Source organism: Arvicanthis niloticus, chromosome 1, assembly GCF_011762505.2.
Source record: "Arvicanthis niloticus isolate mArvNil1 chromosome 1, mArvNil1.pat.X, whole genome shotgun sequence".
NCBI classification, from domain to species: domain Eukaryota; kingdom Metazoa; phylum Chordata; class Mammalia; order Rodentia; family Muridae; genus Arvicanthis; species Arvicanthis niloticus.
The window spans coordinates 87,456,885-87,483,069 of record NC_047658.1 but is presented as its reverse complement, the minus strand read 5'-3'; the positions used below and the strand labels follow the sequence as shown (position 1 = coordinate 87,483,069).

Below are 26,185 nucleotides of genomic sequence, written 5' to 3'. Positions count from 1 at the left end.
TGGTGAGATGCTGAATTGAACACACACTGGTGACTATTGCTTTATTTTTTAAAAATGCACAGCAAACTTTTGTCAAATCATTACCCACTACTAAGTTGACTAAAATAATATCTCTGGAAACAAATTTTCAAAAAGTTTTCTTAAGAGAATGAAAGAATGATACACAAAATGGAGGATGTGTTGGGGAGGCCACTTGTTCTCATCCTCTCTGGTGCAAAGATGGAGCTGTGACCTTTTGCTATCAACCTTTGTCTTAACATTTAGGAGCTCTTGTGCTCACTTGTCACCAGTGGTGGCTCATTGTTTGGTCTTTGAGATTGAATCTCCAAAAATGAAAGGCTAGATGGGTGAGTTAACAGCTTTGTAAAACTGCTTCAGTAAAGAAGAAATAAAAGCTTAATGCACGAAGCCTTGGCTTTCAAAGCATTATAATGCCCCCTAGATTTAGACAGCCTAAGGATCATAGAGAATGTTTGAAAGCTTATGCTGTGTACCCATTTCACCTTTACAGTATAGTGAATATTTTTAAATTTCCTGATTATAAAAAAGTCAAATTCTAAGCGTTTTCCCAAATAAAATAAAAGCCCTTGCCTTTTATCTCTTTTTATCTCAGTAGGAAGATGCACAGGCAGGTAGACTTCTGTTAGTTGCTCAAAACATATAAAAGCCAATGATGCTGAATTTGGGCTGTGATGACCCCCTGAGATGTCTATTTCATAGCAACCACAGTGGTATGCATCTACTCTGCGAGGCACATGGGAAAACAAAATAAAATAAAATAACTTTTACTTCCCCCCATGTGTGGGATCCACACAAAGAGGGAGGTAATATTTGTTTGAGGGAAGCAGAAATTTGTGAGTGTTTGATTCACTTGTAGTCTTCCCTCAGACAGTCTAAAAAGCTCTCAAGCCAACCACTTAGACAAGTCTTTACAGCTGCTATATGAGGACCACACTGAGCACTGTAATTTATGAAAGGGGTCTTGTGTAACCCTGACTCACAGAGCCTCGTTGGATATCTCCTCATCAATGCTTCTGTTTAGGGAAGTTGACATTTTGACTGAAGTGCACCATGTGCTCCAGGTCATTGTCATTTAAAGTATACAGACAACTATCCATTCTTTTGGATTCAGTCTATATGTTTTTATTAAGCACCTACTAGGTGTTAATAGCTGTCTTAGGTATTTTGAAGCAAAGAGATGAACAAGACATAGATCCTCCCCTCAGTTTTATAACAGACAAGGTGAAGGGAGAGTGAAAATTCTTCTAAGTGGAAGATAAAATAACAGAAAGAAGCAGAAATATGGAAATTCAGAAGTGAAGGAAGCAGGAAGACTTATAAGACATTTTTTTTTTTTAGATAATTTTGAAAGGCAGGAAAGATTTAGAAATAGGACAGGAGACCTGGATTAAAATAAACTGTCCTGTGGAAAGGCCTTGGGAACTAGAGAAGCCATAAACTCCTGACAGGGTAGACTCAATTTTAAGCATGCTGACATCCTCTCTCAGTGCTTGGATAGCACTATGAATGGATAGCAGCACCTAATATATCTCGTATCTCCTAAAGGATGGAAACGATTTTAAGGAGCCTTACCAAGAGATGGACTTCTTTATACCTCAGCTAATCATGATTAAACTTGAAGTGGATGAACCCACTATTGTCTTCAACCCAACTTTTGATGAGTGCTGGCAATTAATAAAGAATTCCTTCTTGGAAATTATTAAGAATTCTGACAGGATCCCCAAGGTATAGTACTTGCCTAATCATTCATTTATATTTTTATAGTTGAGTTTGTTACTGAATAATCAAGTGGCTGGTTGCAACATCATGGTTCACGTGGTACTCGGGCAGGCAGTTTAATTTTGGGATTCATCCTCAACACACTCCCTTGTTCTGAGGATGATTATATAGGTCTTTCCTACATCCCTCCTAATTTTCTGCCTTTGTATGCTGCCCTAGAAGGGACAGACAAATCCCAAGGCATCCTATGTGGGTTAAAAATTCATTGAAGATGAGCTGGCATGAATTTGCCAAAGATTTAAGCAAAATAGATATCTCATTTTGTTTTGGGGTTCCATGGTATCCATGGGTTTGTTTGCCACTGTAGGGTTCTAGGAAGAGAAGCAAACCCTTCCTTTCCTGGCTCAAGCTCTTTACCCTGAGCTTCTTTTCCAGAATGAAATTACAAGTAAACTTTGTCTACTAGGCAAGATTTCCACATGACCTAACATTTTTCCATTTCCCTTTGGGTAGCTGGTATGACAAGAGAGGACCCATGTCTAGTTTTACATAGGGAAGGGACCTATAAGATAGATCTCTGTTTTGTTCTTTCTCTCTATATCTCTCTCTGCCTCTCTCTCTCTCTCTCTCTCTCTCTCTCTCTCTCTCTCTCTCTTTCTCTCTCTCTCTCTCTCTCTCACACACACACACACACACACACACACACACACACACACACACACTTGAAGCTGAGGTTTGAGGTTGAGGAGAGACAGTCTGGTAAGTAAGGTACCTAAATGCAATCACTAGCAGCCCTGTAAAAGCCAGCTGTAGTACCATGTGCCTAGAGTCCTGGCACTGGATAGATAGTTGGAGACAGGACTGAGGCATGCTGTCAGTTCGACTAGCAGAATTAGTGAGCTCTAGATTCAATGAGAGACACTGTTTCAAAAAGTAAGATGGAGAACAGTAGAGGAACACACATGATTTCAACCATGCCCTCTGCACATACAGGCGTGCACCACACACACAGAAATGAAAAGGAGTTGGGTGAAATGGGAAAGGACACACACACACACACACACACACACACACACACAATGCATACACAGACGCAAACAGAGCTTAGGTTTATAGAGAAGTCTGTGACACGAAGGCTCTAATTTCACCAGAAACCCCTGTGCTTGGAGTTTTAATGACAACCAAGCTTGGTTGATCACAAAAATGAGTGTATAGAAGGGGAAGGAGTGGGCACCTCTCCTACAAACAACATCCCTATGAAGGAAATGAAAGAGAAGACTGTAGTTTGAAGAGATAAGTGTGGGATTGGGGACACATAAAGTGCATACCCCTTGAGTTTGTGTCTCTGCTGTTGAGTGACAATGCTTACAATCAGCTGGAGCTGGAGAGTCAGCTTCTGGGCTTCCAGCAGCACTGCAAACAGCCCAGCAGCAACTGGTACTAGACTGAGTGTATTATAATGCCAAGATGATGTACTCAGAGGTTAGTTTGTACCAGGTTGGAAAATGAGCCCTGCACACATACAAATGGCGTTACTAGGTAATGCAGGCACTGAGTCCTCTTCTTAATAATATCTGCAGCACCAACTTCCTTCCAAAACGTCAGGCTTTTTTGCATTGAACTTAATTGCAAAAATTTAAATTATAGTCCTCAGGGTTAAATGTCTATGACATACATGTAAAACTAGCAGCAGATGAATGGACATCTCCTATGCAAAAATAGATATATCATTTTGTGTTGAAGTTCCATGGCATCCATGGGTTTGCTTGCCACTGTAGAGTTCTAGGAAGAGAAGGAAACCTTTCCTTCAGGGTTTTCCCATCAGGGATTATACTAAGTTGAAAAGGTTTCAAGCTGAAATTCAGTTACAAGTGTGTGTGTGTGTGTGTGTGTGTGTGTTTATGTGTGTGCACATATCTACATAAGTACATATACATGTGATACATGAGTGTGCATGCAGGTCTGTGGAGGACAGAGGTCAAATGTCTTCTTAATCTATCTGGACATTATTTTGGGGGCAGAATCTCTCCCTGAGTTCAGCTAGGCAGGTTGGCCTGTGAGCTCTGCCTATCTGCCTTCCCAGTACTAGAATCACAGATGCATCATTGTACCCAGCATATACATAGGTGCTGGGAATCCAAACTCAGGTCCTTGAGCTTATGTGGCAAACACCTTACTCACTGAGCCATTTCCCCAGACCCCAGCAATAATTCAAAACATAAATAGCATTCCAGCTGTAAAAAGGAAAGCATGCCAGAGAGAAAGAGTTACTGAAGGAAACCAAAGTAAATACTGAGCAGTACAAGCCAGGAATACAAAGCTGGTGTAATCCAGACTCAAATGAAAGGGGTGAAGGAGATGCAGAAGTCAAAGTTGAATGAAATGAGAGGGGAAATATAACATAGAACTGCAGTGGGTTTTACCCATGGCACCATATTTATTCTTTGAGGATTCTGTATATCTATACAATGAAATATAGTCCACCCATCCTCAGTTTTCCCTATATCTCTCCTGCGTTCCTTTCATTATGAGGAGAGTGCATACATAACTATGAAAAGGGGCTGCTGGGTCAGACTTTGCCCTGATGGCAGAATCTACTCACTCACCATTGCAGGCAATATCAACACCAGAGTCACACATGGGGGAAGCCTTGAACATGGTGGGGAGATCAAGAGAGCAGAATCAGAGAGCTGAAAGGTAGAAAGTATCAATTTTCTGGATAGAACAGGATCATTGTTTCCATCTCAGAGTGTCCACAGGACATAGGAGAACCTCCACATTCAACTCCACAAGAAGAATTTCTTTTTCTGACTCAAGATTTCTTCCCAACATAGGCTCCACAATCCCATTCACATGAGATTCACATGAGATCTATTGAAAGGCCTGGGGAATGTCAGCTGTGTTTCCCTGGGGCCCCTTTAACCAGGCCCTGGACCAATGATAGTCTTGTCTCTTGCTTTCTGGCTTTGCCTACAACACATCCACAACAAAGAAGTTGTCCTCCACCAGTCTAAAGACTTTGGGTCACCCAAGGAGAACCATGATCACATGCACTCATTTCCACCCTGTCTAACCTGCTGCTCGCTCTTTCTCAGAAAAGGCAGACGTGTAATTTATAAGGCATAGAACCTCAGAGAACAGTCTGAAGGTCTTTGCTGAGTCCAGTCGCTAAACATTATCAAAGCAGACAAGGCCCTGTGATATGGTAGTGAGTCTCCAAAAGGGACTCTACAGCCTGCTGGAGCCATGCACGTGAAAATACTCCTGGAGACACACATGCATATACTATTAGAGAGTTGGAGAGGTTGAACTGGGGAGGGGACTCAGTTGTAAAGTGTTTGCCCCACAAAACAAAGCTGAGGAAGGAGTTTGCAAAGACAGGTGGTTCTCTGAAATGCTCTGGTTAGCTAGCTTGCTTGATAGATGAGCTGCAGGTTCAGTGAGAGACCCTGACTCAAAAATATCACTGTCTCAGTCTGTGTAGCGGCACATGCCTGTATTCCCAGACAGAAGTAGGTAGATCTTTGTGAGTTCTAGGCTAGCCAGGGCTACAAAACAAAAAACAACCCTGCTTCAAAAAATAAAGTTGAGAGTGATCAAGAAAAACACTCAATGTTGACCTCTGACCTCTGTGAGCATACTCCCATATCTGATACACACAAGTGCACACACTTTACACAAATGAAGACAGACACCAGAGAGACAGGGGCATCATTCGTTTATTTGTTTTTGTTTTTTTCTAAGCTAAGAGTACAACCCAGCCCCTCTGTTTTCTACAGGTGAGAGGTTCACTGAGCAGTGCTTTCCTTGTAGTGCAGCGTTGGTTAGTGACAGCGTCAGATTTTGAACCCAGTCCCCAGCTCTCGTTAGAGGAGTAAATGAAGTAGTGGAGAGGAGAGAAGTACCACTGGACTATTCATTTTCTCCATGCTGTTTATTGAGCACTTACTAAGTACAAAGCCCTTGCTTGGCCTGAGAATACAACAATGAGCATGTCAAATAAAGCCAGCTACGTAGGTTGTTGGAGAAACAGCTTAAGTGGTAAAGTGGTTTTTGCCTAAGTATGAGGACCTGAGTTGGATGCTCAGAACCCATGTAAAAAGTTAGGCATGGTGACACATGCTTGTGAATGCCAAGTGCTGCAGTTGGGTTTGCTGTCTAATAGACAGCCTGGTCCCAGTCAGGGACCCTGTGCCAAAAAACAAGGTAGATGGCTCCTGAGGAATAACACCCAAGATTGACCTCTGGCTTCCACATACAGCTGCACACTCGTATATACAAATGCACACACACACACACACACACACACACACACAAGCATTTATACACGAATTATTCCCTTATATATTTATACTTTCGAGGACACCTAGAATAGCTTATTACTTATTATTATTATTATTTAAGCTTATTAGAATAGCTTAAATAGTCATTTAATTTCAAGACTGATGAGTACTAAGCAGATCAGTGGTGAACGTTAAACACGGAAACCCATATCCCTTGGGAGCCCAGAGGGATTCTCTAAGAGCATGAGACTAGAAAGGAACAGAAGCTGAAGGAACAAGAGAGAGTGGGGAAGAGGAGGGGGAGAAGGAAGACAGAGAGGTAGAGGGGATAGCAGGGCAGTTCCACCCCTAGCCAAGATGAAAGAAAGCAAAACTACACATAGTTACACCCTGAACCCAGTCCGAGGCGAGAGAGCCTGTGTCGGATGCCTTTGGCTTCTTGTCTGTCTGTGAGTTCACACCTAAGAGTGACTTCTGTTCTTTAGGTGGAATCTATACTTTTCCCAGATTTGAAAGGCTACAACATGCTCCTTGGAACTGTTGATCCCGAAGAAAACCTTGTTTCAGATTTTTTGAATCAGACTTTAGAGGTATTTAATAAAAATCAAGTTGGACCTCACAAGTAAGTTGGTTTCACTCTCTCTAGAACTGAGTTGGCTACAAAGCTTTTAATGTTGGTTTTTAGTTGGCATTGAGCAGTTCCTGTTCCCCACACACACCTAAACACATAGATAAGAACACTGGCCAGTGCTTACCCGCACTGTATGACTGTCTGACTTCATCCCCATTTTACAGACAGGGGAGAGTAACTTTCCCACTGCTAGACTGAAATAAATAGGAAAGCCAGGTTTCAAATTCAGGTGCAGATCTTGCTGGTCTTAAAAAAAAATCTATATCCATGGGGCCATTGGACATTTCTGGAATTTAGAAAAATAATATTCTGCAAGATCTGGACAACCAACTTTTATTTCTTCTATGAAACTTGTAATTATATTTCAGGTTTTTTGTTTGTTTTAGAGTCAGGTTCTCACTATGTAGTTCCTCCAGGCCCCAAAACCATGATCCTCCTGCCCCAGCCTCTTGAATAACAGGATTGCAGATGTGAACCGGCACACAGAGAGAAACCCATGAATGGTCAATAGGCTTACATCAGTGTAGGACAGTTTTCCACATGAAATGTTTCCCTCTAAACACATCTTAAGCTTGGAAGTCACATGATGAGATCACCCTAAACCAGTGACCACTCAGTTTGCCACCAAATGAATCTGATGCAAATGTGTTTAGTTCCTGATTCTGAGGGAAGAATTCTCTATTGTGGGGGCTAAGACCATCCTGTGTTACACATCCTGGGAATGTGTAACGGAATACCCCACTGTACCCATGATATGCCAAGAGGAACTGCCCAGCTGTGGTAACTGAAAGTGTTTCCAGATGTGGCCAAAACCCTCCTGTGGGGCAAAATCCCTTCAGTTGAGAACATTACTTTATCTTTGTAGAAATCAGTCTCCTGTTTGAAATCTTGCCTTGGTGTATTTATGTGGGGGCTTCCCTGCACATCCACTTCTTTCTAGACTGACAGCAGTGCCATGACTTCTCTTTAGTCCCAGGGTGTCTGTGGGATTGCCTGACACTTGGAAGTGTACCTCAGAGTTCCACCAAGCCATTCTGCACACTTACTCAGTACCATCTTTATGTTAACCCAAACGTATTTTAAGTCAAACCATCCTAGATGTATCCTTCAATTGGGAGAGAGTTACCCAACCATTCCTGCATGATCTGAAAACAGATGAACCTAATTCCATATGCCATAGGTTACCTAATTCCTAATTTTCATCTGAAAACTAGGCATAGAACTTGGGGGTTAGAAGGAAGGCTGGGTGCTGATGCTTACTTTACATTTATTATAAGTCAGCATAGCATTAATTGTTCTATACATCTTACTATAGTTAGGGTTTATACTAACTTAATCAAATATGGTTTATTATAGCCACTTAAAATAAAAATGCAATGCTGGTCTTAAAAAAAAAAACCCAGCTAAGTATCTTCTCTAAATTTCTGCAGCAAGGAAGTCACAAAATTGGGATTAGAAAGCCAAGAAAAAAAGCCAGGTTCAGAACTAAGTCTTTTAGTTAGGAGGGATGACAGAGGTTCTGGTTAGTCAACAAAATGATGGATTGGGTATTAGGCCTATCTTGTACCTTACTGGCCCAAATTGGTATAGTTATGCTCTAATTGTATTTTAAGAGAAAAGTTTTATTTTAACAGGAAGGGTGATATGTAGGAGGAGCTAAGGTGGGAAGAGTACGAAGAGGAAGAGGAGGAGTAAGGAGAGGAGGAGGAGGAGAGGAGGAGCTAGGTGACAAGAGAGGGGGGGAACATGGAGGCGGATGTTTGCATGTCTCCGCCAGTCAAAGATAGCTGATATATCTAGGTTAGGTATTGAGTTATACTTCTAATAATTGTATGGGCATCTTGTTATTGAACATTACCAAACTTATAAAGCCTTTGATTAACATTAAAAAATAGTGTAAAAACAAAAAGGAGAAGTGGGGATGGGATAGGGATTTTCTAGGGAAGGGAAATGGGGAAGGGGATGGCATCTGAAATGTAAATAAAATATCCAATAAAGATTTTCACATCTCAAAAAAATAAAATAATAATAATAATAAATTGGGATTAGAAGCTAAAATCCTGAATTTCTAGTTATATTTCCATTCTATTGTTCTTTCTTGGTTTGAGTTCATGTTTTAAATACTATTACCTATTTTAGTTCCTCCCTTACCCATCTAATTCATTGACCTGTGTTTATGTGCTTTGTGTTATGTTCTTCATCATGAAAGATACTTAAATGTATACAAAAAGTATGATGACTTGCTGGACAACATGGCAGAGCAGGACATCAGCGTATTCCTGAAGGAAAAACATGAAATTGAGGACTTTGTGACGGTAAGAGATGCCACTTAGAGTGTTACACCCTGGTAACACGTGCACAGTCAATTTGTTGAGAAATCAATGTTTTGTTCCAAGCCCCAAGCTTAGTGTTGGACTGGGATTGAGCAAGTGGAAGACTCTGGGCAATGGGTAGAGCTCAAATACTTATTGAACTATGAATGTACTTCTTTCTATAGAGTATCAATAGCATAAAAAAGAGAAGAAATGAAATTGCATCCATGCATGTCACCGTGCCTTTGGCCATGTTCTGTCTTGATGCCTTGTTCCTAAATCATGACCTTTGTGAGCGAGCCCAAAATCTCAAAGACCGTTTGATTCAGTATCAAGTGGATGTAAACCGGGAAACCAATACCAGGTATAAAAACTCTAGGAGAAAAAAAAATGGGCTGCACACATGGCTTAGTGGTTAACGCTCTTGCCACACAAGTGTGAGGACTAGAGTTTGGATTCCCCAGAACCCATATACGTGCCATCTGGGTGTGGTATGCCACCTGTATTTTCAGCCTGGGAAGGCAGAGAGGCAATGGAGGATGATTTCTCACATGAACTTCAAGCCTCCACATTGGTTTAAATCCAAATATACACATTATGATGATGGTGGTGATGACGGTGAGGGTGGTGGTGGTGTAAGCCATATGATGATGGTGGTCGTAGTGGTGGTGGTGGTGATGGTGTTGATGAGGGTCATGACCATTTCTTTCTCTGTAGCATCTGTAATCAGTACAGCACCATTGCTGACAAAGTCAGTGAGACCCCTGCCAACACCGCAGAGCTAGTGTCCCTCATCGAATACTTAAAGAAATCCAGTGATGTCACTGTGTTCAAGCTCAGGAGGCAACTCAGAGATGCAAGTGAGCGGCTTGAGTTCCTGATGGATTATGCAGACTTGCCCAGTAAGTCTGTGCCATATGTGTGCTCATGTGTGCTTGTGTTCCTATATAAAGTATGAAAATGTATTTATATTTTAAAAATAAAAACTTGGGAGAAAGTAGGTTGGTTCATAGCAATCCCACTACTTAGTATTAGGAAATCTGTTTTCCAAATGCCCACATCTTAGACACATTAATTCATACTCTTATACACAAGAATTTGAATCTCATGAAAGGAATCTTATTGAACAAAAAGAATACACATACAGAGGCTTGAACCTGTAGCTTTTAGTTCCCTATATTGGCATCTAATGTCTGATGTCCATGAACAGTTACTATCAAATGGAGAATCTTTTGATAAACTGGTCATTTCATTTGTCTATAATCTTAATATGGTTCTACCGGTGAAGGGCTAGAACCTGTTTCTGTATACTTTAGAAGGAAAAATAGTTCAGGCCCTTTAAGCCTCTTAAAGGCTCTTTTGTATCTAGTTGAAGTTTTAAAGTAAGGACTAAATTACAAGGGAAGACTTCCTGTTCCTCAGAAATCATTTCCAGCTGAAAACACTTATGAACTACATGGTCCAAACTGTATTCAGTTATGGAGCATTGACAGAGACTGGGAATGCAAAGTGATTGCCTAAGCAGTCACCCATATATTCAGATGCTGTGCCATCAACTACATGGAGACATGTTAGACTCTCAGTGGCTCTCTACCTCCTAAATCCACAGGGACATCTTCATTAACCAGAGCTACGATGGACATGGTGTATGTATAGCATTGAAACTGTTACTGCCACTAGTGCAGATGAAGTGAGATTCTAGGAGGTAGAGAAGAGGAACTCCATCCTCTGGTTACAACTGTTCTCAGAAGCCAACCAGGCAGAGTGGTTAGAGCATAGGCCCTGGGGTTGGTTGGATTTGGACTTGAAGTCTGTCATCGAGCAGTGCAACCATGGCCATGCAGATGCACTGCTTTGTCTCCCGTCTGTGACAATAAGAATAATAATAGCGCTGTCTGCATGCTAGCATGGTCTCTAGTAAGTGCCCAGTGAACACTGGCTTTCATTCATCCGTAGGAAGCCATTCATTTACTGCCACCCCACAGAAGTGGGACTTCCGGTGACCTTTACCTGCTCAGTTGATTCCCCACACCCTGACAGCACCCTGCAGCAGACTCTGTATGTTTTGCAGATGAAGATATCAAACTGAACAGTAACCTGTTCCTCTGGCCTGACCAGATAGAAGACGTCTTTGAAAACAGCCGAAATCTGCTCCTTAGCAAGAGGGATCAGGCAGAGATGGACCTCATTAAAAGGTACCATAAGAGCCTGGGGTTACTTTGGGAATGAGGCTAGATTTTCTAAACAACTACACACTCTGAAGATTTCTGGTTCTTTCTAGAGCTCCCACAGAGGTGTGTGGGCAATGGTTGAGGGTTTGGGTGGAGAAGGAAATCAGGACTGCTCTCCTTAAACTGCTTCACTGTAATAAGCCCCTCCTCCCTGGTTTGAGTAGTGAGAATAGTACAGAGAGAGAAAAGACAAAACAGTGGCTTGTACTAACAGCCTCTGTGGGAATGAGAGCAGAAGTGTCAGCCTTACCCTGGAGACCAAGCGCTGTGAGACATCAGGACAGGGAGAATAAAGTCATGGTAGGGGGCGGAGCCACTGTCTGTTATGCAGCTGCGCCTGTTCAGGGCCAATGCAGCTGTAAAACGTGTGTCCCTGTATTCCGTGCCCTAGGCACTCATTATGGACTTTTATTATGTGTTCAAGACATGAGTATGTGTCTGGCTATGAAATTAATGTTTTAACCCAGGGACAAAGAATCACAGAAGACTAAAAATACTTTTCTACCTAAAGCTTTGTTTCTATCTAACTAGATACCATCTTTCAGATCCTAAAACATAGCCTGCTGGGCAGACTGACTTCTTTTTAAGTTCATAGATTGTGTTTTGATGCAGTTTAGATTTTCAGAAAAATTGGAATTTTGTGGAAAAACACAAGGAATTCCAGTATCCCCCCCTTCCCACCTCCTGCCACATGCAGCCATAGGCAGCATCTCCCAGGCCTGCACAGTTTAAAAAAAAAAAAAAAAAAAAAAAAAAGCAAAGCCAGTTTTTGATAATCAGGTGAAGAAATTCATGATGTTTTGTTATTTCCTTTAACTTCACTTCTGTCATCTGAAAAGCAAGGTACACTAGAGCTACCTCACCATGATGAAGGGATGGGGTGAGATGTGTTGATTATGCCCACATCAAATCTGGTACTCCGTGTGAGCATTCCAAAACTACAGGCTTCCTCCTCCTTTCACAGTGACCTCTGTTGGCTGAGAAATGCCTTCTAATCTCCAAAGCATTGTGGGTGTGCTATGAGACGATAATAGCCAAGCATAGTGGCAAGGCCTTTAATCCCAGCACTCAGAAGGCAGAAACAGGCAGGGTGTTTGTGAGTCAGAGGCCAGCCTGCTCTACATAGTGAGTCCCAGGACAGTCAGAGCTACAAAGAGAAACACCGTCCTTGATAAAATAAGATTATTATTGTGAGTATGTTGACTGCTCATTGTTCCACATCAAACCTGAGTGAGGGAGGCTGAGAAATTGTCATGTGCTTGTCTATCTTCTATGGAAACAATCTTGCTTCATTGTCAAGGTAGCAGACTTCACTTTCCAATTCACATCAATTCTGCGGTTCAGTGTCAAGTATTCTCCCATCTCCTGCTGCTGTCCAGTCTCTTCCCAGTGCCTGAAAGGATTATTTCCAGGCAACAGCCCCTCATTCCATTGTCTGTTGAATCTAGGCCAGGCTCTGGCAATGGTGAGTCTGTCAGAAAGCTGGAACATGATCAAAGGGCTTTCTTTCCTCTCTTGCCCTGTCTGACCCTGCATACCATTATCGGTATCCCTCTGACTGTCAACGCTTGCTCTTCTGGGGTTCCAGTTCTTGTTGTCCCCTTGGCCACAGGGGTCATAACAGCTTCCCTTCAGTGCTAGTAGCTAGTTAGCCTTTTGTTGTTTGTTGGTGTTTGTGTTGGTTACTTTTGCATTACAACCACACATCTGACAGAAACAATATAAGAGAATAATGATTTATTTCACATGTAGTTTAAGAGGATTTGAGCCAAATATAGGGCCAAGGTAAGGCAGAAGTGCTCAGAAGTGATGGAGGCTGTCCGTGTCATGATAGACAGTGAAGCAGAGAGAACAGAGAGAGGACCAGGGGCTGAGTATAACCTTCAAGGGTTACCGCTAATATCTATTTCCATCAGCTAGGCCTGGACTTCTCAAGGTTCTACTGCCTCCCAAAGAAGCACCACCAACTGGAGTATCAGCATTTAAAGCATCCTGTGCTGGGCTTTGTAGACCCAAAGCAAAACTTTTCAAGATTCAACCTGCATCTACTCCTGATAGGAGTCCTTAGTTCAAATTTTGAAGTTTCTTACTTTGTTTGTTTGTTTGTTTGTTTGTTTTTTTCAAGACAGGGTTTCTCTGTGTAACCCTAAGTATGCTGGAACTCACTCTGTAGACCAGGCTGGCCTCAAACTTGGAGATCCACCTGCTTCTGCTGCCCAAGTGCTGGGATCAAAGGCATGTGCCACTACTGCCTGACTACTTACTTTGTTCTTCAGAGTGAATTCTATTTTGTGCCTGAATTGTGGCCAATCACTCCCATTAAATACCTCTATTGTCTTCACTTGGACCCCAACATAACACAGACATTACATCGTGCTGAGCCATTATGCAAAATCACAAAGGATAATCATGGTAATATTTTCATGTGGTCTCCATGTCTGTGTACTATTGTCCTCTAGCAAAAAAAATCATTACTACTCTTACCGGGTCTTTCTCTTTTATATAGATACAGTGTTTAGAGACTTGGTGATGTAAAAAGCTATGCTGCAGCTGTAGTTGTGTAGATGCTAGCACAGTCCACCTTGTCCCTCATCTTGCTCACTGTGGTAGATTTAATGGTGAGTACAAATACTGGACAACACAGGAGTGTGAGCTACTCTCTCCCATGGAGTATAGTGGAAGATGGCTGAGCGAATGGGTTCACAAAAAGCCCCCAGGATTTAGACACAGCACTGTGCTTTCCAAGTGGCAGGTGAGATTTGTTCAAGGTTTTGGTGAGATTTGTTCACAATTAAGATACTTGGATTGCCTTCCAGAGTCTGAAATAACAGCTTATTACAAGGCAAAAAAATAATAATAAACAAAGAGAAAACAGACAAAAAGAAACAAAGGTAGAATGTCTGTCTAAGCAGCTCAGACAACCAAGCAGAAGCCAGCGTGGCAAAGGCCAATGGCCCTTCTTCTCCTTTGTGATCCATTGCCATTGCTCATCTCAGAGTCCCTGCCCTTGTGTGAGTGACGGGCTGAAGGGAAAATGGAAGACAGCAGGAACACGAAGATGCTCTATGAAGAAAACAGGCAGGAAATAGCATGGTGGTTGTACCTGGTGTAAGTCAAAGGAGGGCTCATTTTGGAAGGTATTTGATGAGAGCTACCTAAGGGAAGATGTAGAAAAGGAAAGAGCTGAGAATGTCATAGACAGCACTGGGCAATGGCTCCCCGGTGAGAAGACGTGCTCAGAGGATGGCTGTTCAGCAGAGGTTATGAAATCAGAGAATTGGATGCTTAAGGTCTTAGTAATGAGTGTGCATTGTATTTTATAACCACAGTAGAAAGTTATTGAAGATTTTTCAACCTGCGACCAGAAAGGGTGTAATGTTTTCTTTTTATGTTCTACTTACTTGAATGAGAAACTGAATAACGAATGGCTACAACATTGCACTGCATTATCCCACTCCAATTTCTTTTATTCTAAGAGTCTCCTGGCTGCCTTCAACTCCTATTTTTTCCTTTCTTTTTTTTTTTTTTTTTTTTTTGAGAAACTGGATCGTTTGGCAACAACTCTAGAGTTTTCTCATTGTAACTCCAAGATGTCTTTTTACTGTGCTTGTCTACCTTCTTCTGTTTCCCATGAAGTCTTAAAAGATGATTTAATCTTGCTACTTATATAGTTTCCATTCTTATGGATATCAGGGGAAACTTGAGCTGTCTGTAACCAAGATGTAACCATATGTAATAGAAAGAAAAATGAACTAGGAAGATGGCTTACTGGGTAAGAGTATTTGCCACACAAAACCAATGACTTGAGTTCAATCAGAACACATGGTTAAAAGAGAGCCAAGTCCTGAAAGTTGTATTCTGATGCCCACATGCTCCTGAAATTCACCACACACACACACACACACTTATAAAAAAATGCAGAGACTGGAGAGATGTCTCAGTGGTTAAAATGCTTGTTGACATCTGAATCCCCAGAAGCTGTATAAAATGTCAGATGGGTGTAGGTGGCAGCCACTTTTAATTTCCTATTCTCCTTGGCTTCACATGCACGAGCACACACATGCATGTGTACATGCATATGTGTGCCAACATACATGCATACCATATACAGAGGAAAACTGAAAAAAAAATACAAAGAAAATAAAAATGTTAATCAGAGTAAACAATATTAGTGAGGGTGGAAATGCTAGTCTTGTCATAAAACCTATGTGACTCCACAAAAACCCTTTGAGAAATTGCATCCCAACCAGAAACTGAAGCTAATTGTCAAATATAGGCTCTGGAACAAACATGAGGTCTTAAGGGTTAAATTTACTTTGGTCAAGATTCTCAAGGTCTTCCAGAAGATGCTGATACTGGACTAATAGGACCCAGGGCCTCATGTCCTTCTACAGTGATCCACTAGCATGCGGGTGCTGGATGAGGACAAATGAAACTGGACTATATATAGGCCTGAAGACTGAGGATTTCTTGGAGAAGCAGCTTCAGGTCCAGGCCTGTAAGATGTACCTGGCCAAGTCTATCCACTACACCTGCATGCTCCTCCACCAGCACCATATCAGGGTCAGGAAGAGGTGGTGCACATCCCATCCATCATTGTCTGTCTGGCCTCCCAGAAGCATGCAGACTTCTTCTGCTGCTCTTCTTATGGTAGTGGCCACCTAGGCTGTCTGAAGGCAAAGACTGCCAAGTAGGACCAAGGTGGCACATGAGCTGTGGTGAGGAAGCAGAGGATGGAGCTACACCTCTCTGGGCTAGAGGATTTGCTAATTTGGAATTGGCTAATAACACATTGGGGATGGGAGGAATCAGTGTTTCAAAGATGGTTACCAGATAGGTAAAATAAAAGCAAAGCAGACACCAACTTTTACATATAAATTACATGCCTAGTGCATAATTCAAATAGAGTAACTTGAATATGAAGATAATGGAAGAAGCAGTTATCTTGACTCACCAGCAGGGTGTGTCTCTCACTTTCTCTCCAGATAGTTAATGTCAACATGAAAACACAGCTCCTATCTCACAGGGGATACGAGGAGTTTATTCTGGAGCTAAAAAACTAGTGCCCATATTGGGGAGCACAGATTCGGGTTACTCCTAAACTCTGTGTTCCCATCTGGTAACAGTCTGATGAAGTTTTTACAGAGGCAAAACAAAGAAACTTATAAATTGAGGCAGTTTTCAGATACATTTCAAGAAACATCGTGTTATGATGAAAGTAGAAAAATCCATGTTGCCAGCCCAGATGCTGACAACAGTCTTAGCATTTGGTTGCCAGAGGCTAGTGGTCTGCAAGGCTAATGCATTCCAAAAGGTTTAGTCACAAGGATATTAGGTAAGACACAGAGGTGAGCAAAAGAGCTAAAGATAGCCCGGGAGAAATTATAATTAGACTAAGGGACCTGCAGTATCTCAATCTCTCCACAATCACTGAAATTTCAGTTAATCAGCTTTGTAGAGAAGGGTCAGTGAAAGGTGGGACTCTTTCCAAAGGCTTCCATTCATAATGGCACATCAAAAATCCTACGATATAAAATGCCTATTCTTAGATGCCCATAGACATTCATTGATAACTAGCCATGTTTCAGGACTCAGAAAAAAATTACAAGGAGCAGAAATTTATATAATTGTATATTCTAGATATCTATTGTGACATAATACAACATAGCATCTTCAAACAAGGAGGAATTATCTCACAGTGTCTCTGGGTCAGAACTCGCAAGAGCCACTCAGCTGCATGTCTGGTTCTATGTCTCTGGTACCAGGTCTTCTGTGAAGCTGGAGTCAGAATACTAGCCCAGGTTGTGTGCTAGTCTGAAGGTCTCACTTGGCTGACATCTAATTCTGGTCTTGCTCCATGGTTATTAGCCGGTTTGAGCATGTCATCGGCCCTTGCCACATGAGCCTCTCCACTGGGGAGTAGTTTTCCTTCAGAGTTAAGACTGAACAAGTAAGCAAAAGAAATAGAAACTAACCTTCTTGTGAACTTTCTTGGAGGGAACAACCCATCCCTTTTGTCATATTTTGTTTATAAGAAGTGAATTACCACATCTAGCCCAAACTCGAGGGAGCCAATTATACAGTGTATGAGACAGGATGTAGGGATCATATCAGAGGCTGCCTCCCACATGGTGTAATTAGGGATAAAATGCAAACCGAATCACTTGAAAAGTAACCCTCTTAAAGTACTCTTAGGAGGAAAAAGAGATATTTAAAGTTAAAATATTTTAAAAGAATATTTAAAATTGCCATAAGAGAAATATGCATCTAAGAACAAAATCTGTGGGCTGCCACCAGTGCTGGTATTGGTGACAAGCTCTCTTGTCCACTCAATGAATATTGATTGTTGTCTGCATGCCTGACACTCTGCAACTGCTGGAAACATGTGGAATTAATGAAGAAAATATATAGATTTACATTCTAGTCAATGAGAGGAAATACTTGAATAGCGATTGTGATAAATGAAGCTCAGTACTGAATGATGTTATATTAGCATTATTAAGTTCATACTTTTTCTTCATTGTATATTGAAGTGTAGAGAATTGAAATGATGTACTCAAAGACCACATAGCTATTAAATATCAAAGTAGACATTTGAGCCAAGCCATCCTGGCTCTAGATCCTAGCCACTAAACTATAGATCACCTTACCAAAGCTGAGTAAAGGAAGAAACAAATTGAGACCAGATTTGCTGTTTATATAGATGGGGCAGACAGATGTAGGAAGATCTCTCCAATCAGTCCAGCTACAGTGGATAACACAAGGCAGTCTACGAACTCTACTCTGTTTTGTTTCCCTTAGGGCATTTGTTACTATCAGAAGCATCTTTATAGATTTATTCCTCTGTCTGTATATCTAGGGATTTACCCATCTATCCATCTACCCATCCATCCATCATCCATCCATCCATCCATCCATCCTTCCACTGACCCACCCACAGACCCACTCACTCATCCATTATTATTATCTAGATCTCCTCCCAACTAAAATGCATGTTCCAAGAGGATATAGATATTAATAGCATACTTCAAAGATAATTTTCTGATGCCCAGTTCTGGAATATATCAAGCCTCAATAATAAATATCTAATGGTGGAATGAATAAACAATGCATAAAATATATATCTGAGCATGTATTTATCTGAACAGGAAAATTTTCTCAGCATGTTTAGTCCCCAGTTGGCTCATATCAGCCCATCTCCAGTCCATGGATCATAGGTGCTTTAACTTGTTTTGTGTTTATTTCTTCTTTGCTTACCTTTAGATAGATGAGGAATCAGAGAAGTATCAAAAGGAGAAACCCTTCCCAGGATGATAACTTGGAAAGAGCAGAAAATGGGAGATTCTGATTTGATGGGCTGTCTTTGCTTTCAGGTGCTCAGAATTTGAGTCGAGACTCGAAGGCTACAGCAAAGAGCTAGAAATGTTCAGGAAGCGTGAAGTGATGACTACCGAAGAAATGAAGAACAACGTGGAAAAGCTTAATGACCTCTCAAAGAACCTAGATCTGGCGCTGACAGAATTTGAGGTTTGGAACCCTGTGGTAGGGACTTGGGACACTAAGGGCTGGTCATTCTGGTTCTTAGTTTATGCACAAGACAGCTATTGAATGCACAGTACTGCTTGCTTGGCCCATTCCTATCTTGAGTATGTTCAGCTATCTTTCCCCACATGTTGTCTATATTTCAACAGGCATTTGTAAGTCATGAAGTACCCAAAGACATTAGAGCAATGTAACTGCTTACGCCTGTTCTGTATCCATTATGTGCTGAGTGATATGGAAAGGGCTTTGTGTCACTGTCTCAATACCTAGGACAAACCTTTGGGGTTTGTTATCCCTAGCCCCGTTTAAAGTATGGGGAAAAAGACTTGGAGCCACTAAACTACTTTCTCCAAAGGTCAACTAACGAGTTGTTTTGTTTTGTTTTTAAACACTGAAATTCTTACCTTTTAGGCAAGCTAATGTAAGAAGACTGGTAAACAGTGTTATGAGCAAGTAGATTTCATGTAGAAATTATGAATATGGAGACAGGTCTACTGGGTGTTAGCAATAAAGATGATAGAGCAAGCATCACATTATCAGTTTCTAGCAGCTAGACCTCAGGTACCATGGCCCTCAGAGGCAGCAGAAGGATCTTCTAAGTCTGCCTATTGAATGAGAATCTGCCTCCTCCACTTGGCCTTCTTGGGGCTGAGGAATTTGTCATGGAGTTTTCCAGGGTTCCAGAGAAGCATCTATCCAACAGACAACCTCCTCTTTTCCTCACAGTTGATCAACAAGGAAGAGGAGCTGTTGGAGAAGGAGAAGAGCTCCTTCCCTCTTCTGCAAACCCTGATGGTCAACAAAATTCCCTACGAGCAGCTGTGGGTCACAGCCTACGAGTTCAGCATCAAGTCAGAGGAGTGGATGAATGGTATGCCAAGTTCTGGCCCTGCTGGGACAGCAGGGATGGAGATGTGGATGTGTGGGTATCCTCAGCTAGCTCTGAAACCAGATTTGCTCTTTGGCTTCCAACCCTCTGGGTGAAGACCACCACAGTCTATGTTCTTAGATGTAATAACAAGGAAAGATAAGGAACCAAAAAGCAAGAAACCTATTAAGGGATTTAAATCAGATCAGCACCCAGAGTCTTTGTCATGCCGGTGATTCCAAGAAGCAGGAAAGAGACTGAGAACTGCTCCTCTGTGGCGCTGCTTTAAGAAGGGTCAGAGTGTCATGGGGGCATCTAAAGTCTTCCCTTCACTCTAGCTCTGGAGTCTAGGGAGGCATCGTGTGGGAAGAATCAAAAGAACATAATAGACACATAAGGAAGGAAGAAGGGGCCACCCCTCATGCTGGAAGTGGCTTCTGTTCCACCTTTGTCTGCCAGCACCTACTTTTTCTTGTAAGATTTAAGTTTTAGTGACAAAACACTGAGCTGCTGATACGTGTTAAGTGAGTGGTGAAGTTGCATTTGATCTAGGCAGCCCTGGGGACTTGGAGGTGTTTATGGGTCAGTTAGCTGTATTGTAATGCAGCTAAGTAATACTAATCTAGAATGTTCCAACAGGAAGTAGGAGCAGTACCATGGGAAGATTTGGGCTGACATTCAGAGAGCCAAATGCTAAAACTCCTTACCTGCCCCGTGCCCCCCCCCAAAAAAAACCCAATACTTTGAAGTACTTTAAAAACTGAAGTGTCATTCATTTAAAATTTCTGGACGTTGGAGGCAGAGGACAAAGAGGGAATAGGAATGCTGATTACTGAGCCTGGATCTTCTCATCTTGACTAAACTGGCTGTCAAGAGAGCCCCACAATTTACCTGTCTCCCCCACCTCATCCCATGACATCATACCTAGCTTGTTTATGTTGTTTGTTTGTTGTTTTAACATAGTGCTGAGGACCCAAACTCAGGCTCTCACTTCACCCACTGAGCCATATTCTTTGTATTTCTTTGTTTGGTGGTTTAATAATTTCAAATTTCTATTAAATTCTTAGAACTCTAGAGGGCTTCCATTCTCAAGCTGTTACTTCATACCACTTTGAAACTCCCTTTAGTACTACCGAGATGGCATTTAAAATTAATTTAATTACTATTAAAGACTATTTACAATGAATCAAACAACTAGCCCCCGAGTGTACAACCATCATATGTCAGGCATGAAGTTTGCCCTTTGTTTATACTGTCTCACGTCGATTCCACCATCACTCTTCCAGGAGTCTCTTGTTATATTGGATGGCAGGTAATAGTGTGGTGGTCTGGACAAGGCTTTACTGGCTAAGCAGAGGCTTCCTTCCAATCCAGGCCCAAGCCCAGATGAGCCCAGCTCATCTCAGTACAACTGACACTGTTCTCATGTCCAGGGAATTAACACATGACAAGTGTCTCCATCACAGTCTGAACTTCTCTTTGTTCCAGGCCCCCTCTTTTTATTGAATGCTGAGGAAATTGCAGAGGAGATAGGGAATATGTGGAGGACGACCTATAAGTTGACCAAGACTTTGGTCGATGTGCCTGCACCCAAGCGCTTAGCAGAGAACGTCAAGTTGAAGATTGAGAAGTTCAAGCAGCACATACCCATCCTCACCATCGCCTGCAACCCCGGGATGAAGGATAGGCACTGGCAACAGGTTCTTGTCCCTCTTGGTGTGATCCAGCCCATTCTATCCTGGGATCCCTGAGAAAGCAGGAAAAGAGAATCTACTTGAGGCCAAGGAGATTGTACTGGGCATGCTGGCCTTCAGGAAGGGAATGGGTGGATCATGAGATGAACTTCCCATCGCATGACCAGTTTGATGCTTTTTGTTGGGCCCCCACTGCTGGGGTGTAAATATTCTAGACAATGGTTACAGACACAATGGAAAACCATTGATTCCTCCTCACACAAAAAGAATTACCTTGAGAATGAGTGCAGTTGTTCCCTGTGCAGGCTGCCTTTGGCAGAGTTTCCTGATCAAGCAGACTAAGCTCAGAAAGAGTTTGGCATACTGCATGCATGCAGTGGCATATGCCTAGAATCCTAGTATTTGAGAAGCTCAAATAGGCTACATAGTAGATTCTGGGCTAGCCTGGGCTACAGAGTGAGACCTTGTCTCAAATAGAAAAACAAAGAAGTAAGTTGCACTCTTTAAGCTCTTTAAGCCTATAAATTAGAATAATAAATATTCCCCCTAAAAATAGTTAGGATTTTTATAAGCAATGAAGTGTGAGGGTGACAAGTGTGGTGAGAACACTAACCCAAAAAGGAAGGCTTGCTGTGTTTCTAAAGTGATTGTCACATTCAAATGGCCTTGAAATGTGTGCTCTACTGGGGAGCTGCTATACTCGACACAGGCAGATTCTCCTCTCAGAAATATGCATAAGTCTGAGGACCTGGTCCCTGGAAGGAGCTAGTCTCTCAATGCACATCATGTTGAGTGGACCCCCAAGCCTGTGGATGAGAGCATACTGATCTCTATAGGAAAACAGGAGTTCAGGGTCTGTCTACAGGGAGGATCTGTCTTCGATACCACAGTAATGCAGGAGACTCAGGACCCCAGCAAGCATTGGGATGCTGTGCAAGAAGGCAGGTGAGAGGTCATCACATGGGTCACTGCCCTAAAAAGAGTCTGCAAAAGGCATCTGGCCCTGCAGATACTCATGGGGCTTCTATCCCCATGGGTATGGATTACTTAGACCTTTGACCTATGTGGGGATCTAAGAATGTTGGGTGAACAGGTGTCCTTAGAGTGTCAGATTTCTCCTTCAATGGCACTTATTCAAAGTGTCGTCATTAATGTTGAATGAATATTCCTTAGAGCCAAGGAAGAATATTCCTTAGAGCCAAGGATGTAACTTGGTCATAGAGTTTGTGCTTAGTATGTACGAGCCTCTAAGTTGGAGCCCCAGCAACTCAATAATATCAAATATAATACCAAAAATTACTCCAGGGGTTTCCATTCTTTCTCTCCTGTGTTCTCTGCTACCCTGCTGTCCTTGAGTAAACACTAACCCCAACCACCCGTAGGTACTCTTCGCTCAGGTACAGGCCCCAGATATTATGTTGCACACTTTATTTGAATTTTCCTATTTCGTTCTCAACAACCCTTTGAAATATTAAGTAATTTCCCATGTAGCTAGTTAGTGGACCAGGATGGGATTGAAATCCAGGTCTGTTTGACTTAAGTCAAACAATGACATGAGGGTTAGACACCCCTAGGGGTGAGGAAGAAAACAGACACTAAAACTAATAATGGCCCCAGGCAGGAAGGGATGAGTCTCTAAAGTGGATACCCAGTAGGCTGAGCAGGTAAGAAAGGACATGTGTCACCAGGTACACTATAGATTGTCTCCACTTGGGATGAGACACCTGTAACAGCCCCAGACCTGGCAAAACCATCAACTGTCCTAATACCTCACTCAGGAGACCTATTTACATAGATTCTGGTTCTGGCAAAAGGCTCCAAATCTAAGCTACCTCTTATCTCTCAAGGCCTGAAGACAGATCTTCTGGGGTCCCAGTACAGCTGGGGTATGGTTTCTGGCCATTTGAACTTTCACAGCAAAAACTACTACCTAGTGTTTGAGTCATAGACTTTAAATATCAACAAACTATTGCTGTTTTCATTTAAAACAAGACAGGACAAGAAAACACATCACATTAAAGAGTAGCCAGTGCTATGGACCAAAACTGGCCCTAAAGCTCAGAGGTGCTGTCCCTAAGAATAAAACTAGCTGCACATACATAGTAATGCTTCTAGTAGCCACACTAAAAGATTACAACTTTTTCTTTTCTTTGTTTGCTATAGTGAAGTTTGGATCTAGGAATTCACACATGCTAGGCAAGTTCTCTTGCACTAAGCTACATCCCTAGTCCATACTTTACATATAAGGTAAATGGAAATGAGCAAAATAAATTTTATAGGTATATGCTATCTAAACTAGTATATATTATCATCTATGTATCCACCAACGTGGAGATCAGTAGTGTGAAATGTTTGGTACTACATTCAGAGCACATCTCAATGCAGACGAGCCATGTTTGAGATTCTCAGAGGCCACCAGGGACTAATGTCTACATAGACAGTATAGTTTAAGGATCTTAAAACTAGAGAAACAAATGTCCTGTCAATACTAAAAATTCTTTTTAAAAGAATTTTAAAATCCCGCCAATCTCCGAGTCCTCACTGTGGGTCAGTTATTATGCTAAGTCCTTTATGTAAGTGTAATTTACCCCAGAGATAGTAAAGGTGTTGCTGTATTTTAGTGTATAAAAGAATAAATGGGGCCAACAAGATGGCTCAGCAAGTAAAGGAACTTGCCACCAAGCCTGACAGCCTGAGTCCGATGCCCAGGAACCATGTCAGAAGAAGAAAGCCAACTCCTATAAATTGTTCTCTGACCTCCACATATGTACTACAACATCCAAGTGTGTGTGATATACAAACACACACAGACGGACATATGCACACACACACAAACACACACACACACACAAAATAAACAAATGTTTTCAATAATAAGTGAAAGGTCAAGGCTACCAGGAACACTCTGTAAAATTCTGCCAAATATTACTTTTGTCCAGAGCTGTTCAGAGCAAAATACAATTATACATAAGAATCTTCTAGGAGACATTAGAGTTTTATAGAAAACATTTATTAGAGTCAGAATTGGATCCAAATCCCAATTTTGTTACTTATTAGCTGGATGGTCTTAGACAAGATCTTTCTTCCAGCTCAGATCCCTTGGATGTAAAGTGAAGGTAACACATTACATGCTATCTGTGGTGCTATGAGACTAAAATAAGTGTGTGAAACTCTTGAAACAATACTGTTCATAGTGAGCCCCCAATAAACGCTCACTGTTTATAGTCTATTACAATACTGATCTTCCAGAGGTCCCCAGAACCCAGATTGGAAGCCAATTGAGTTCTCTGATTTCATCAGGCTTTTCCTCCATAAATTCTTATGGCTGTCTACCAAATGTCAGGTGCCAAGGACACAGGGTAAGACAGGATGTGACATGGCGCCCACACTCCTCTCTGCTCTGGCGTTTTCTAATCCTCTGGCAGCCTAATAGCAGCAAAATTCAGCTCAGAACTTTCTCAGGAGTATTTGTACTGAAGAGGTAAGCCAGAAGAATCACAGCAGCCAGATGGAGGTCCTGACAAATAGTCCCCCTGGAGAGGACAGGGAGGGCTTCTCTTATTCCGTTGTGTTCTGAGAATCCTGGGATTAAACCTAGGCACTATGGTTTACTGTGCCACAAATCACCTTTCACTTTAATTTTGAGACAAGATCCCTCTAAACTGTCCAAGCTGGCCTGGAACTCACTCTGTAGCCTAGGCTAGAAACTGATTCTTCTTCCTTGGACTCCTGATTAGCTGGGATCACAACCCCAGTGTAGGGAGAACTTTTAAAGGGGAATCCTTCTGAGCTCAGAGCACTGGAGAGCATGTCTGATAGATGATGCCCCATATTCAGCAAATATTCACTGTGCTTGGATCACAGACTAAGCTTTCCATAGGCCCCTGAAGTACAACTGAGGCCCTGTTCCAGACTTTGGGTGCTCGTGAACTGATAGGAAGACAAACTCGGAAGAAAGCAGATAGAGTGAGGCTCTGGAACGCCCAGATCTACAATGTCAGACTCAACAGCCACCAGTTTCATATGACCATTTAATTCAATGTAATCTGATTACAATGAATTGAACACAAACATTCAGTTCCTTCAAACACCAGCCCCAGCTTTAGAATTCAACGCCTCCCGGTTATTAGTGGTACCATACTGGACAGGACTGATAACGAAGCTCCCCATCCCCATAATCTTTCTATTGGACAGCACTATGTTATAGTTTCCCCTCCTTTCTCTGCAGATCAGTGACGTTGTTGGCTATGAGATAAAGCCCACAGAGACCACATGCCTCGCAAACATGTTGGAATATGGATTCGGCAAATTTGTTGATAAGTAAGAATTTATCCCTCCCTTCCAGATGGGTTTTGGTTCAGGCATCATTGTGATTTCCTGATTCAAGGTGAATTAGCTATTAATGAACCCCACTTGGGCTAACTTGGCCAAGTGGCGAGTTCTTTTTCTGCTGTAGTGGGAACTAGAAAAAGAGTCAGAGGTTTTATTTCAAAGGAAAACTAAAAAATCAACTGTGATCCTGAGACTCTGCCCAGCTCTTAGTACTTGGAGCAGAAATCACTGAGCCTTTATAGGCCTCAGTTTCCTTTTCTTGAAACAAACAGCAAACAAGGAATGACTCTCCAACTGCTAAAATCTAGGAAACACACTATAATGAACAATCTCTTTGTTTTCTCCCTCCCCATGTGCCCTGGAATTCTATTGTGAGAATTTGTGTTATTTGAATGGCTACTCTTATTTCTGGTTGTGTTTGTGGGGAGGGGGCTTGTGGGTTCTGTTTGTGGGAATGTGAGGATAGAAATGTGTGAGGGGGTGTACATGCATGTGTGTGTATGTGCAAGTGGAGGCCAGATGTCAACCTGAGGTGTCATTCCTTAGGAGCCA

General features: G+C 42.0%; 1 protein-coding gene across 3 annotated transcripts in view; it reads left to right on the top strand.

The window, feature by feature from the left end:
- Positions 1 to 26,185, top strand: part of Dnah3 (dynein axonemal heavy chain 3) — a 161,497-nt gene that overhangs the window by 19,312 nt on the left and 116,000 nt on the right. For all 3 annotated transcript variants that reach the window (XM_076941759.1, XM_076941761.1, XM_076941762.1), the window contains 10 exons: positions 1,567 to 1,746; positions 6,509 to 6,645; positions 8,864 to 8,969; positions 9,152 to 9,330; positions 9,684 to 9,868; positions 11,038 to 11,161; positions 18,571 to 18,724; positions 19,466 to 19,610; positions 21,096 to 21,307; positions 25,530 to 25,621. In XM_076941759.1, coding sequence (XP_076797874.1) covers positions 1,567 to 1,746; positions 6,509 to 6,645; positions 8,864 to 8,969; positions 9,152 to 9,330; positions 9,684 to 9,868; positions 11,038 to 11,161; positions 18,571 to 18,724; positions 19,466 to 19,610; positions 21,096 to 21,307; positions 25,530 to 25,621 — 1,514 coding nt within the window. The remainder of the gene's footprint in view (positions 1 to 1,566; positions 1,747 to 6,508; positions 6,646 to 8,863; positions 8,970 to 9,151; positions 9,331 to 9,683; positions 9,869 to 11,037; positions 11,162 to 18,570; positions 18,725 to 19,465; positions 19,611 to 21,095; positions 21,308 to 25,529; positions 25,622 to 26,185) is intronic.